Raw genomic sequence first — 14612 nt, forward strand, 5'->3', positions numbered from 1 at the left:
AAAGTGAAAACTCAAGGAATGACTGCCAGCCTTGCTCTTAACCTGTAAGATCAGGAATATTGTGTAAGCAGAAGGTTTTGCATGTATGAGAACGGTATCTGAAATCACTTCACTGCTTTTCCTTTTTAATCAAATACAGTTGAGTGTTTCAAAGGCTTCTAGGCAGATGCCCTTGACTTATTTTGTTTGTTTTGGTATTCTTCCTTCTGTGTAGAATGTTGGTGCTTTTTAAAAAAAAAAAAACAACTGTGTTACATGTGTAATGTAGTGAAATTCAGAACAAAATAACCTTCTCTCTTGCATAAAATATATTCCTTTTAATTCCTTCCTACTTCTACTTCTCCACTCTTATTTCTCTCATTCAGAACAGAAGAAGGGAAATGCAGGCCCAGTCTGTCTGGAATCCATCAATCCAGCACGCAGCCGGCAGCAGAGGGTGATTCTGCCTGTCCATTACCCAGGCCGAGTGCACAGAGCAAACCAAATAACAGCGTATCCCACTCGGACAAGCATGGACCCTCACGGAAACCCGATCACAGTACTTACGGTTGAGCGACATGGTGAACAGAGCCTCTACCAAGCCCCGTCCCCAGCCTATATCCAAAGTTATCAGCCTATTCATTTGGACCATGCTTTAAACACGCATCACTGTAGCCTGGAACATCGGGCTTACTCTCCAGCTCACAACTTCCGAAGACCCAAGTTTGGTGGACGCAACTTTTCCAAAGCGGCGTGCTTTTCCCAATATGAGACTATGTATCAGCACTACTACTTCCAAGGCCTTAGTTACCCTGAGCAAGATGGACAGCTTCCAGCTGGCATTTCATCAAAGGGTCCTTCCCGTGCCTTTCAGCCTGGTAGCAGCATGCTTTTCCCTCCTGTGGTACATGTAGTGCCCTCATCCCGCCTGGAGAGTGGCAGTACCTCCAGCTTTAGCTGCTATCATGGTCATCGTTCAGTGTGCAGTGGATATTTGGCTGACTGCCCTGGGAGTGACAGCAGCAGCAGCAGTTCTGGTCAGTGCCACTGCTCCTCTAGTGATTCCATGGTTGACTGCACCGAGGTCAGCAATCAAGGGGTTTATGGGAGCTGCTCCACCTTTCGCAGCTCCTTGAGCAGTGACTATGACCCATATGTTTACCGCAGCAAGAGCCCTTGCCGAGTGGCTGAGGTTGGTGGTGCAAACAGGGGTGCAATCGTTCTCTTGGAGGGCCCCCACCAGGATGAGCTTCCAGCTCGTGGTCATGGTCTGGTGGGTGTTGACTGCCGGCCTATGCCAGCTTCTTCCTCAGGGGACCAACTGTCTAATTGCAGCATGGATATGAACTATAGCAGTAATTCCTCGCTAGAGCACAGGGATCCAAATGGCACTACCTCAGAGGGAGGACCTGAGGCCACTCCTGGTGCTGCCTTGGATGTTAAAAGGAACTGGAAGAATCCAGAGATAGCAGGGCCACTTATGGAGCAAGCATGCACATGCTGCTTTGAACTCCAGCACTCTGCCCTAGAGCCTAGTGGTGGGACAGCTGACTGTAGTGCACTCTTCCTTAGCGCTCCACTGTGGGGGGCGTGTGGCCCAGGAATAGAACCACAGTCAGGGAGCACCCCAGGCTTGTACAGTATTAACTCAGACCACTTGCATAGGACAGATGGGGTAAAATACGAGGGGTTGCCGTGCTGCTTCTATGAAGAGAAGCAGGTAGCCTGTAGTAGCAACAGTGGCAGTGGAAGTGGTGGCCGCTATACAGAAGACTATGCAGTGAATGTGCAGTACACACTTCCTGATGACACCTTGCCAAGCTGCTGTAAGGGTGTATGTGATCTGGGTCACCGCATTCCCATAATTCCTGAAGACAGAGACTGTGAGCTGATCCTACCTACAGAGTGCCAGGGGACCCATGCAGGAGGCTGTAGTTCCTGGGATGGAACACCTGAGCTAGATACTCATCTGCACTGCCAAGGTATAGGAGAGGTACAGGACGAGAGGGAGGTGTGCTACGAGGCAACATCATTCCTGCGGCAGAACTACTCTCAGGAGGAGGAAGCTGGAATGCTCTTTCCCAGTCCCACTCTGAACTCGCAGAAGCTGATGACAACCACAAAGGCCACAGGTAATATGTCTGATTTTTTTGCTTACTCACAGCCTTTCTGTCCTAGCATATGAAATGCTGCCAGCCTCCTAGGTACCTGCAGCCATAAAGATTGCTGCCATCCTTTGCATAAGAGCAGGTTATTGACTAATCCTTTGCTCCAAAATGCTATTCTCTTGTTACCTGTGCTCATCTGGTCATAGCTAGAGGAATAGAAGATGATAGTTTACTACCTAACCCTATAAGGTCTTTCATACTCATCCTCTATGGGGAGGGCAAGAAGTACCAGGCCCCGTTGGAGCTCCCACAGCCAGGGACACTGTGCCAGTCATGGCAGCTGCAGTGAGCCGCCTGAGTAGGCAAGGCCATAGCGCTGGGAGAGAACAGACAAGCTGAAGGATATAAAAATGAGTGAAAAACTTGGAATTGCTGTAGGAGAATATGTGGGAAAGTCTCTGCTGTGGACATAGAGAAGGGGAAAACCACTCACAGAATGAAGGGGGTATTCCTTACCTGTCTTGCCAGGGCTGTTTTTAAGGGTGTTCATGGAATCATGGGCTATCCTAGGTCAGAAGGGACCTCAGGCTGTCATCTAGCCCAACCTCCTGCTCAAAGCAGGGCCAGCTCTGAGATGGGACCAAGTTACTTGGTTTGTCAGATTAGACCAAGTTTGTCCTGTCAGGCTATGACAACTTCCAGGGACGCAGAGCGCACTCCCTCTCTGGGCCTCGTTCCTGCCGTCATGATGAAAAGATTTTCCTTGTATCCAGGCTGAACATCTCATGTTTCAATGTAAGCTCCTTACCTCTTGTCCAAAGCACATCACTGTGAAGACCCGGGCTTTATCGTTGTGATAACCTCCACGTAGGTATTGCAAAGCTGCTGGGGGGTGCCCCCGAAGCCTTCTCTTCTGCAGGCTGAACATGCCCAAATCCCTCATCCTCTTCTCACGTGACAAGTGCTCCAGCCCTCTGAGCATCTTGACTCTCTGCTGAACTCACTCCAGTCAGTCAGTGTCTTGTTCTGGGGCCCCAAAACTGGATGCAATATTCTCGATACGATGTTCTTTAGTTTTCTTTATCCTTCAGGTGCTGGATCTCATCCCTTGGAGGGAAGCCAAATCGGTGACTAGAGCTGTCCAGATGATCCCGGATGGAGAAGCGGAGCTTATCAGAGACTCCAAATTCTCATGGACCTAATTTTTTTTAAGCTTTGACAAACACACAAAAGTGGTAATGTGTGGAGAAGTCCCTCCCCCACTTCCTCCGTGTCCGCATCAGCTTGATTGTCTCCTTTGTCCCTCTTGCCTGAAGCCTTCAGGCCTCCCTTTGTGTGCAAAGCCCATGTGGAACATGGTGTGGAGCATTTTTGAGCTCTAGTGCCATTTCTATATTCATGACAAAGGGTTATTTATATTTTCTTTTTAGAAGTGACCGTGTCAGCTCTTGCTGAGAGGTAACACGGTGTGTTAAATAAGCCAGGCTATGTGTAGATGCTGTTATCTCCTACTTAGAGGAGCGCAGCCTTCGATAAGCTCAGGGCTACACCTGCCTTAGAAACCAGATAGCACCTTGAAATATAGTCGTCCAGAGGAATACAGCTGCTGAATGGATGCTTAGATACCGAATAATCCTAGTAGCAAATCCTAGTAGTCAGCAAGTTACATGAGCAATTTTGAGGGAGGTGAAGCATTGGTCTGTCTCCTTTCTCCTCTCCCCTTCTCCCCTTTCGTGCTGCTCTGATGGTTTGGCTAGGAAGGGTCTCCTGCCGTTATGATTAGTTTTAACAGAGTGGGGGTAGGGAAGCTTGTAGCTCAGAATGTTCTCATCCTCACTTCCTGCTAAACTGTGGACCTCATTTTATCTCCTGACTGGTGAAGTATGTGTGGAGAGCCCTCCCTCAAACAGATGCTAGAAGAAAGTGCTTAGAAAGGGTAATACCCTTGTTGGTAATGACCCTTGCCTTCCGTGGCACGTTTTTCAGGCACCTGTAGCCCCCGTTACAGCTGTGAGGAATGCTGGCATATGCAGGAACACAGAGCTTGCAGGGTGCTGGCTCATTTTGGAAACAGGCCTAAGGGAAGCAGTGCTTGTCAGCTTTTGTGCACGTGGGAAAGTGAGTGACTTGGTTTAATCATTGTTCTCTTCTTTGCTGTGGTTGATGTAGCTTCCATAGATCAATCTGTTTTAAAGGTTTCTTGGGCCCAGCCAGCTGTGCTTCATTTTTGTCCTATATACAGAGTGCTCTCTGTACCCCATTAGCCTGGGCACATACTTTTGTTCTTGTACTTGTACTAGTGGGGATGTTTGTTATCATGAGATAATGTATGTCGTCACTTCTGATAGCAATTGTTTCCTGTGGAAACAGCGGCTTCTGAGTAAGAGGCTACCATAGCATGGTTTAAATTGCCTGTCATGCTGCATGTGCCTGAGGACACAGTGTCATCCTGTCTGGTGTATTCACAGCAGGAATTCTCCTAAAGGGAAACTCATTATTTAATGCCCACAGTGCCGGTCTTCTGAAAAGATTTGTCTGAAGTTCAGTACACTTTGGAGATACTTAAAAGACATGAAAAAGAGATGTATGCTTCATGTTACATTTTCTGCCAAAGTAATGTTCTTGACAGCACTGGGCTAAATGTGAGAACCAGCAAAGTTAACTCGTTTGCTTTATAGTCCCAAATTAAATGTTTTTAAAAAAGAAAACATCTAAGAAATAATAAATGCATTCTTCTGTTTACTTTTACTTTCTGTACTCAATAAGTTAGGAAAAAATAATTCTATTTAGAGGAATGCACGTTAAATCTTTTTAAATGAACAAACACCAAAATCCAGCTGTTCGGAGAATTAATACAAGGCAATATCTGGGTATAAGATTGAAAGAAAAATTCCAGTAAACACATTTTCTGTGTATAAAGCTTATTGAAAACTAATTCATTCTCTGAATGACTGAAGTAAGTGGCATGTGTTGGGAGAATAAAATCTAAAGGTTTGGGGGTTTTATTTGTAGGTTTAAGTCTTACCTTTCTCCTTCCTCCACTCAAAAGAAATGCATTGCAGAAGCTATGGTATACTACCTTGGTTATTCTGCTTGGTGTTTTGTGAGGCACTGTCTAAGGCCACTGAAGATGCATTGTACTCTGTAACTACACAGCATGTTGTGGTAAAAAAACAAAGAAATTTGAATATTCTGGCTTGTGATGTTCCTGGACGTATTGGTCTCATTCACATGTTGTGGAAATCTCTGCCAGTACAACAGTCTCTGCAGGCCTTACCACAGAGGTACCCTACACCTGGTTTCTGTATTTGGTTTTAAATTCAACATTTAGTTAATTCCCTGCTACCTGTATGTCCATACAGATTTACAGGCTAGCTAGCCATGCTAGATGGTTTTTGTAACAAAATGCCTTTCTACTACTTACATGAACAGTTGTCATTGTGTTTGGCTCATGAGGCACTATTTAAAATGTTTTTAATTAAAGTTATCTTATAGCACTTAAAATTGTTTTGTATAAAATTTGCTGTACAGATTTGTAATATGGTCAAAGGGCTCTTTCTCCTTCATTACCATTTTTAAAAATGTTTTAAAAGCTAGAAAACATCATGTATATATTCTGTATATATATAGCAGCACATTTCATTTATGGAAATATGTTCTCAGAATATTTATTTACTAATATATTTATCTTAAGCCATGTCTTATGTTGAGAGTGTGTGACATTATTGTAATAATCATTGAAAATCACTAACATGAGGCCCTGTAAATACATGATAATTGCACACAAAGATTTTACAGTACCTGCCGACCAAAAATGATTTAAGAAAAGTTGTAGTTTCCTGCGGTTTTGTAAGAAAGTGTACAAATGTCTGTATTACAAAAAAAAAAAAAAAAAAAAAAAAAAAAAAGGCAAAACCACACAAAAATACAGTTTTATTGCATATACATGTGGAAGTTGTCCTTCTTGTTTTGGGGGAAAGGACATGGATAGCTGTGCTTCTCAAAGACTAGTCCTAGAATATACTGACTGAGATGTACTGTAATAAACAACAATATTTTTTACTTTTTAAAAGTAATAGGTGGGTGGATATACGTATATACATACACACACATAAAGATCCTAACAAAAATGATCATGATAAAAAGTTTGTAAGTGTTCTTTTCTGGAGGCAACTCATAATATTCTGTCTTAGGACCATTCAGCTTTCAGCAAATGCCACAGCTGAGTATCCACCAGAAATCAGCTTTTTTTTACCTGATATTGACCGTAGTGTAAGTCCAGTACTTGACAGTTTTAGCTGCCTTCCTAGTACTGTCCTCCGTAGTCTCACCTGGGATCTCTCTTACATGAGGGCTGCCTGTTGCTTCAGCGTTCCTGGTTACACCTGGCCGATGTTGCTGTTGAGGAGGAGGGGAGCTGGATATATTCCTTGCAGGAAAACAAAGATGATGTAGGAAGGAAGGTGAAGAAGATGTAGGGCACAGAGAGGGAATAGTGAAGGGTTAGGAAAGCAGCACACCAGAGTGCTGTGGAAATGGGGTGAAGGGCTCTGCCAGGGGAAACGGGGAAGGAAATGCAGTGAAGCTGAGGCTGCAGTGTGGCAGTCCATAACTAACAGGACAGCACTTGGGCCCTTATATAGTGTGCAGATTATTTGGGGCTGGGGGGCAGGGTGGTGTCTTACAAGTCCCTGAAGCCTCCAGGCACATGAGGAGTGACACATCAGCTGTAAGGCATCCCCGTTTACGTTTGGAACCTGCCTGTTCCTTGTAGCAGGGCAACTTAGTTCTGGTTTAATTTGGGGTAAATATAATCTACTGTCCTGAAATAAAACCGTTTTGAGACCTGAGCCAGTTTGATGCAGGTGGACACACCTGGGAAAATCACAGCTTGAATAGTCAAGCTAGATCCAAGTCCTTACCCTGGATCATGAAATCACTGGTCCCACTGAAGTGAAAATCAGTGCTGTGCTACTCTTTTTGTCAGCAGAAGGCGTATTTTGACCAAAGATGTTTATGCAGACAGCAAAAGAGGGGCTTGGAGGTATGTGGACAGCAATGTGCGTGTGTGTGTGTGTACACGTATGTCTTTATGTAATGTATGTTTATATGTTATTGTTTAAACAGTTTGCCTCCATACATGATTTATTTCACATCCAGCGATACAAACACTCGCACACAAATCCTTTCCAGTCTCCTCCTCCACTTTCTTCCTTCTCCCAGAGATTTTCACCTGGTAATCCCCTGGACTTTCCCCTCTTCTCATCCATGTTGAAGTGCACTGTAATTCAGTCGCCTCAGAATTCAGCCAAGAAATGAGCCTTACTTCTCTCTAACCCTGTTTTGCATGTGAAAACTGCATGTTTGGGGTGACAGACAGCTGAACTGAAAAGTATCATTTTGCGTGGCCCTCTTTCTAGCATGAGGATCGGTTACCATCCTCATCTTTGGTACTATGGGAAAGCCTTGTCTGTATGAGAAGACATGCACAATAATGGAGGAGCAACAGGCAGAAGGGAGTTAAGCAGCGCCAGCAAGTGCTTCCCAATCAAAGTACAAGCCTTTTTTTGCTGAGTCTTGGCAATTGCCAATGATTATAGATACTTTTATTATTTTTTTTCCCTAACTTAGTTTATATTAAAGAATTACTCTTAAAAATATCAGAAAACGTATGTGTTTGGCTGATACACCTATGTTGACAGGTCACATCTGATTCTCCTTCCTCTAACCCTAACTCCCACAGTTTGCTATTGCTGACTAGTGTTTTGTTTTTTCATTTCTTGTTCTGAAGAAAACCGTGAGGTGATTGTGCTTTTAAGAACAGGACATAACTTTACCCTTGCTGCCCACAGAATAATCAGTGAGCCTATACTTTGTCTGTTTGAGTAAGACAGTTGAGGGCTGTTGGCTGAACTTGAATGCAGTGCTTAGTGAGTGTGTGTGGTATCCTGTCTCTTCTTTGTTGTGGCATTTTTTTAATGACTAAATGTAAACATTTTCTATCAAAAATTAATATTTTGATATTTGGCAGGAGGAGGTTCTTTTCACTACTGAGGTTCAATATTTAAGGTACAAATTCGTGGCAAAATGAGAGTCCTGTGGGCACCATAAACCTGCATGGAACCTCCACGTAATAAAAAAAAGCACAAGCAGACTATTCTTAATGAGATTGTACATTATGGTAACACTTGATGTTTCTGTAACACTATCTCATTTTTGCTGTAGCAATATTGGGTGCATCTGTCAAATCCTATGACAGCTGTTAGGTAACATTGGTTGTTACTTGGGTAGTGTGAAGAGAAAAAATGTCCTTAAAAGGATGGCTGTGTTCATACTGTGTGGAACCCATCTGGCCTGAGTCTTTGGCCAGGGAGAAAACAGCATACCTAAACCCAGATATTTTATCTTGCAATGGAAGCGCCGTGCTCTTGTGACTTAAACACTTCATAGAAAAGTGTCTCTTTCAGAATAAAGAATACATCTCCCTCATGGGGAATGAAACTGTTGCTTAGGAAACAACAAAAAAAAGGCAACTGTTCCCAGAATAAACAGAAGTGTAAGAGGAGTCTTGTAACCGGAATGGGAAGAAAGGAAAGCAGAGTAACTTCCCCTGTGTAAGGGGAGGCCAATCCCCTCTGACAGTTGTGTTTCTAAAAGAAAATGAGAGTTTGAGTCCTGACACGAAGAGCTGGAGACAGTTTTGGTATCTGACACTGGTATTCAGATGTTTACATAAAATATAGCTGAAGATTTTTTGGACGGAGTGTAGCATTATTTTGGTCAGAAGGAGGAATTCATGAAAGAAAAGATACATCTCACAGGAAAGTGGAAATACATGTTGCTGCCATTTGTGGAGAAAACACTGAAAGAATTGTTATAGTTACTTCTAACAGTTTGAAAACATGTAAACTCAAAACAATTTGTGGTTACCTCAGAAATTGCTTTTCAAAGCGATAACGTATTTTCTGCATGTAATCATTCTCAAATATTCTCTTCTAACCTCCACAGCGGACAATCCTGCTGTTATCTGCTGGCGAACTGCAGCAGTTTGTGCCTCCTTTATTCAATGCTTGTCTATACTTTAGCGATACTAACTGAACTCCTCCTGCAGAAATTCACCGTATTAATTTTTTTATAATTAGTACTTACAGCCATTTGCTGAATGCAGGATGACCATGTATAAACACAGCACATATTTCAGTGGTGAGTCATTTCAAGTTTGATTTATTCTGTTTTCTTGTCAGTCTCATTTGGTTGATGTGATAGCCTTTGAATTTACAGTAAGTTGTCTTGAGACTCAAATTCAGAATGCCAAATTTCATTGCAAAGCACAGGTGCTCAGTAAAGTGGAGAAAGTATGAGTTGCATGAAATGTATGTGTGTCAGGATCAGAGGGATTGTAGAAAACATGGCATGGTCTGAAGGCAATTATGTTTTCCACTCTCGGGATCTGAAGGTAGCAGAATGATAGAATGTCTAGAATAATATTTAGGTGAAACTATCACTGGACTGTGTTGCCTTGGCAGATTGTGAAATATCATTGCTGCAAGGTATTAAGAACTAGTTGGACAAGTATGTGTCAGGATTTGTTTTTGTAGTTCACCCTTCCTTTAGGCAAAGTGGTGCACTAGAAAAATCTGTTGGCGGTACTTCCCACTGCCTAAGAAGGCTTATTAAGCAGAAGATGAAACTGGAATAGCTAGTCATGCTCATTCAGTGGCAGCCAAGTGTCTGCTGCTGTGTTTGGCCTGTAGTTGTACAGGCTGCAGATTCAGTATAGTTTCCAGGGCCATCAGGAAAAACCTCTGTTCATACTATTGCCAGGGCAGCTTGGAGTACAGAGGCTATAATTCTGCAATACCACTGGGTTGTCTGCATGAGCAATGTGATAAACCTCCTCAACATTGTACTGGCTGTAGAAAAATCTGGCAGAAACAAGCCATAAAAAAAGATGATGTTAATGCTTGATTGAAAAAGCAGATGACATGTTTGATGTTAAAATGGTCCCGAGAGCATATGCACATAAATTTGCAAAATCTGATGAACAGCCTAATACAATTACAAGCTAGAAATGAGATTCAAAGGAGGAAAGTGCATCTTAAAGCAATAGTTCCATCAGCATCTATTCTGCCACATAACTGAGTGAGAATTACCCTCTTCTCAGTGTTCTTCTATCACGTATACCAAGGAATTATCTTTGATTTTTTTCCTATGGTTACAGTGTATAGAAAATTTATTTTTCCCAGAGTGTAAACTAACATCTTTTCTTCCTATAAAAGGTTAGGAAGATACAGGCATAATATGCTGTATTAAATAATGCATTTCCTATACATACATAAATATATATTACTATGATAGCATACCACACACATATTTTTAAATAACAGTCTCTATTTCCCCCCAACATAACAATATTAAGACAAAAGTACATATAAAATCATTTCGTCAACAAACTAAACTAGTTATAAATGTAGATTTTGAATTAGGGCCGCCACTTGTCCAGCTGGCCGCCTTCCACCTGAGGTCCACGTGCACTGTAGGCTATTGTAACTGCATAAAGTAAGGAGGCAGTGCCAGTGTAAGTACTTACTGCCCCTGCTTCGGGGGGTAGGCAACTGTCTTTTTCCTATGGCTTATTGTCCACTTAGCTGTGTTAGCTCACATCTCTGTGCAACCACTAAATAAACAAGATCAGAGAACTCATCTCTGTTAAAAGTAACTCAGGGAAGAAAAAGCGATGGTAATTTTTAACCTGATCAGTTTATTGCACCACCACACAGCCAGTAATACTAACACAACAGAGTGAGGAGGGGGCCAGAGCAGGGGCTGGAAAGCATGGGTATGAGGAGGCAGCTCTGCATGATGGTTTTGTTGTCAAAACCAGTTGCTTTTGAAATTGTGGCCAGTGTCACATTTGCAGCCTGTCCAGCCTGTTGAGGGAAGTGCTAGGTAGGAGGTCAGAAGGCCATTCAGCTACAATTCCAAACCAATTCTTCTTCTGCAGTTATTTTCAATTTGTTGAAGAAAATGCTGTAAACACCAATATCCTGAGGTGTCCGTGCCCTCCAGCTGTCAGCGCTCAGCTGCTAGTGTCGTAGGGGCATTTCTGTGTGCTGAATCATATGGGATTACAACAGTTGTGCATGTCAGACTTTTCTTCTTTCTCTCCCTAAACCCTTATAGCAAAGATTGTAAAAAGTGCTATGTTAATGGATACCGTATATATTGGCTATATACCACCACGCCACTGAAGTGTTTGTACTGGGAGTGCGAGTGACCATACCACATTTTGAAGAAATCCACAGCAGAGATCTACCTGCTCGTTACGGTCTCAGGCCTCTATAGTAAGAAGTGCTATTTAAGGGATGCTGTCCATGCTTTTATTTCTATTGCTCTTTTTCCTAGTATTAGAGGTATCTAAAATCAGATAACCTGAAAGATCTGGGGGGAACATAACAATTTCCTCTACACTTTTATCAATGTGTTTACCTGCACACTGTCCAATACCTTATGCTTCCTCATGTTCATTGTTGCCATGGCCAGTTAATCTGCCATTGACTGACGGGTCTTTCATACAGAAACTGGATAAACATTCCCTAAGAAAGGCCCAGGAAATATGATTTTATTCTTTAAAAAATCATTGAGGAGCTAAGGGACTGATGCAATACCTCAGTTTCTAAATTCTAGAGATTTTGCATTAGTGCCATCAGACTTTTTTGTTGTTGTTTGTAATGGGCTTTCTCTAATTTTATAGTGAAATTGAATTCTTTACTGGAGAAGCTTAACAGGTCTGTATTTTCCCATTCTGCAGTAGGTAGAAATCAATCATGGCATGCTCCTGATGCTTTTTCAGTTTATCAGCATTAGCTAACTGCTTTATAAATGTCCCTTTGACTGTATGTTTAACTGCTCAAGAACATTTGATAAGGCAAGCAAACAAAGCTTCATCACAATGTGCTCATAATGCAACTCTTAAGGATCCAGCTTTACACTCTGGTTTTCCATTAGTGAACCATATTAAGCATACTTAGGAAGCAAAGTAATTTATTTGCTACAAATCTGTGAGGTGGACTCTTTCCCTACACAGCATGATGCAAACCCTGACTGTTAAAAAGGCAATTTAAGAATTTTTGTTGGGTCTGAAACAGATGGTGTTTCTTGATCCAACCTGATGACACATAAGAGATAACTAGCATATTTTACAACACGTCCTGTCTTGATTTTAGGCAATACTGTAATTATCTTTTCCTGTATTTTTTCCAGCAGCTCATGCAAGAAAGTACTAGATGTTCCCATGATATTCCATTTTTTATATAAATGATTCCATAACTGCTGGCTTAGGAAAGTCTTGTTTCTATTAAGCATTTATTGTGGGTATTGTTCAGCTGTCTCTGGCACTCATCTGTGATACATAAATGGAGCTGGAATTAATTCTATTCAGGTAAAAGACTAAGTCTACAATGGCAAGTAAGGCACAGTATTTCATTGTTTAAATATTAGATGCCCTATCTTAAAAATGCAGTTCAGTTTTAATTTTGCAGGCAAGGAGACACTTTTTCTTCTCGCAGCTAAGTATCAAGGCAATTGTCACGTATGTGTTCAGGTGCACAGCCTGGCATAGGTGAGTTGTTGATAGCAGGCTACAACTTTGTAAATAGTTTAGGCTGCTGAGATCAGTATCTTCAACTGCAGACTAAGAATTTGTGTTAGTCGGCCTCACTGTTAAAAATTCAGTGGATTTACAACTTCTTTGGACAATCCTTTAAGAAGCCCTAAGCTTACATCCAGAATGGATGCAGACTTCAGATTGGAGCACAACAGTTTTTTAAAGGATCACCGAATATGAACAAAATTATCATAATCATTGGCGAATGATGGGGCAGACACAGCCATTTAAAAGTCTTCATTGCTTGTGCAGACCTTGACCTGGTAAGCATTACTCCATTAAAACTCACATTTGCAGCTGACACTCCATAGAGTGTTTACCTCCTGAATTTAATTTGATTTTCATTTGTACATCTCTGCTTGTAGAAACAGCAGAGCACTGGGCAACCAGGATGATAGTTTCTCAAAGTCTTTGACTCCCATTTTAATGTACAGTACTATTTAGACATGCTTACATTAAGACCACTAAGCTCTGGTTGCTGTGGCAGCTGAACAGGTTATCAGTATCCACCTCTGTCTTCAGCCTTGAGAATAAAGGGACTAAAGTAGCCTGATATACTACAGTGGTACACGAAAGCAGGACAGAAGAAGCCCTCAACCTACAGATACTCATTCAATTGCTTTTTGCAGGAATACAGGACATTTTGAATTTTACAGGTTTTTACATATATTTTAAGTGCATTGGGCAGTGATTAACAGCACTACAGATTTGATGAGCACCAGATATTTCAAAACTGTTGCTGCAATTAAATCTGTTGTCACTAGTATACCCAGGAGAAGAGCAGAGAGGCAAAGACACTCCAAGGGCTTTAGAAATGGACTTTTTGGAAAACAAGTATGAAAGTAGGAGGAAAAAAAAAAAAGATTATTCCCAAGTCACCTGGATTTTAGGAAGATTGATTCTTGTAAAATAAAAGACACTTCAGTTTCCCACTAAGGGGTTGCAATCATCTTGTTGACTTCGAAGCTTTTTCTTAAAGATGGATATTGATGTAGATGGCTGGTAAAATATACTCCAGATCTCACCAGCAGTAGTAACCTCACTGGAATCTTCTGTTTCAGTTGCAGATGGTATCCGATGAGATCTAGGAAACAAGTGTAAGTGTTAAGGTGCTTGGGAAGCTGCTGTCATTAGTATGTCTGCATTACTGCTACACTGGTAATGCTAGCAGCTTCCACTACATCTGTAACACCTTTTCTTTCTACCTGCTGCAGAGTTATGTAAGTTTTTGGAGTGTTTATTGGATGTCTCTTGACCAAGTGAAAAATTAGGTATTCCGTTGCTAGAATAGTTGCTACCCTAATGAAAGCAGTGACATTAAGCTAAGAAGTCTGTACCTATTCTATTACTAATTGCTATTAATATAAATTTATTTCCTTGTATATTTAAGCCTGTTTGTGGTATGTAAGTACAATATTCAACATTCATTTGTTGTTAACTCATCGATCATTTCATTCAATGTGTGTCCATCCAGAGAACACAAAAATTACTTGGTATAAGTGTAGGGAAATATATTAATAAAATTATGTTGTTTTTAATAGGCAAAAAAATTATACTGGTTAAGTGTCATACTATAACAAAGCTTTTAATCTTTGTGGTTCTTTTTTGAACCATTTGCAATATTTCAGTAAAAGAAAGTATTAACTAGCCTATAGGTAGCTTTTTTTCCCAGTTCTCTGATGTGAGGATTTAATTTTTTTCCTGCAAAGTATTATCATGATTTGACCTCTTCTGACCAATGCTAGATGTCTGATGACATTTTCCTTTTTGCTATATAACATCACTCAGTATAAGAAATCTTTTTATTCCTTAAAATACAAATCTTGTCAAAACAAGACCAAAAGACACATTCTAGCAGC

The 14612-nt window shown here is 41.4% G+C and overlaps 2 protein-coding genes across 2 annotated transcripts in view; one reads left to right on the forward strand and one right to left on the reverse strand.

The window, feature by feature from the left end:
• ZNRF3 (zinc and ring finger 3) overlaps nt 1–3236 on the forward strand; it is a 94115-nt gene extending 90879 nt beyond the window's left edge. Inside the window, exons 8-9 of the mRNA XM_086474347.1 lie at nt 366–2111; nt 3179–3236. Of these exons, the coding sequence (XP_086330473.1) occupies nt 366–2111; nt 3179–3222 (1790 nt within the window). The 3' untranslated portion in view covers nt 3223–3236. The remainder of the gene's footprint in view (nt 1–365; nt 2112–3178) is intronic.
• Nucleotides 3237–13674: 10438 nt separating this feature from the next.
• The window catches only part of KREMEN1 (kringle containing transmembrane protein 1), a 28372-nt gene continuing 27434 nt past the window's right edge, over nt 13675–14612 (reverse strand). The window contains exon 9 of the mRNA XM_086474292.1: nt 13675–13837. Coding sequence (XP_086330418.1) covers nt 13675–13837 — 163 coding nt within the window. The remainder of the gene's footprint in view (nt 13838–14612) is intronic.

The sequence above is a fragment of the Leptosomus discolor genome, chromosome 16 (assembly GCF_034619465.1).
Source record: "Leptosomus discolor isolate bLepDis1 chromosome 16, bLepDis1.hap2, whole genome shotgun sequence".
NCBI classification, from domain to species: Eukaryota; Metazoa; Chordata; class Aves; order Leptosomiformes; family Leptosomidae; genus Leptosomus; species Leptosomus discolor.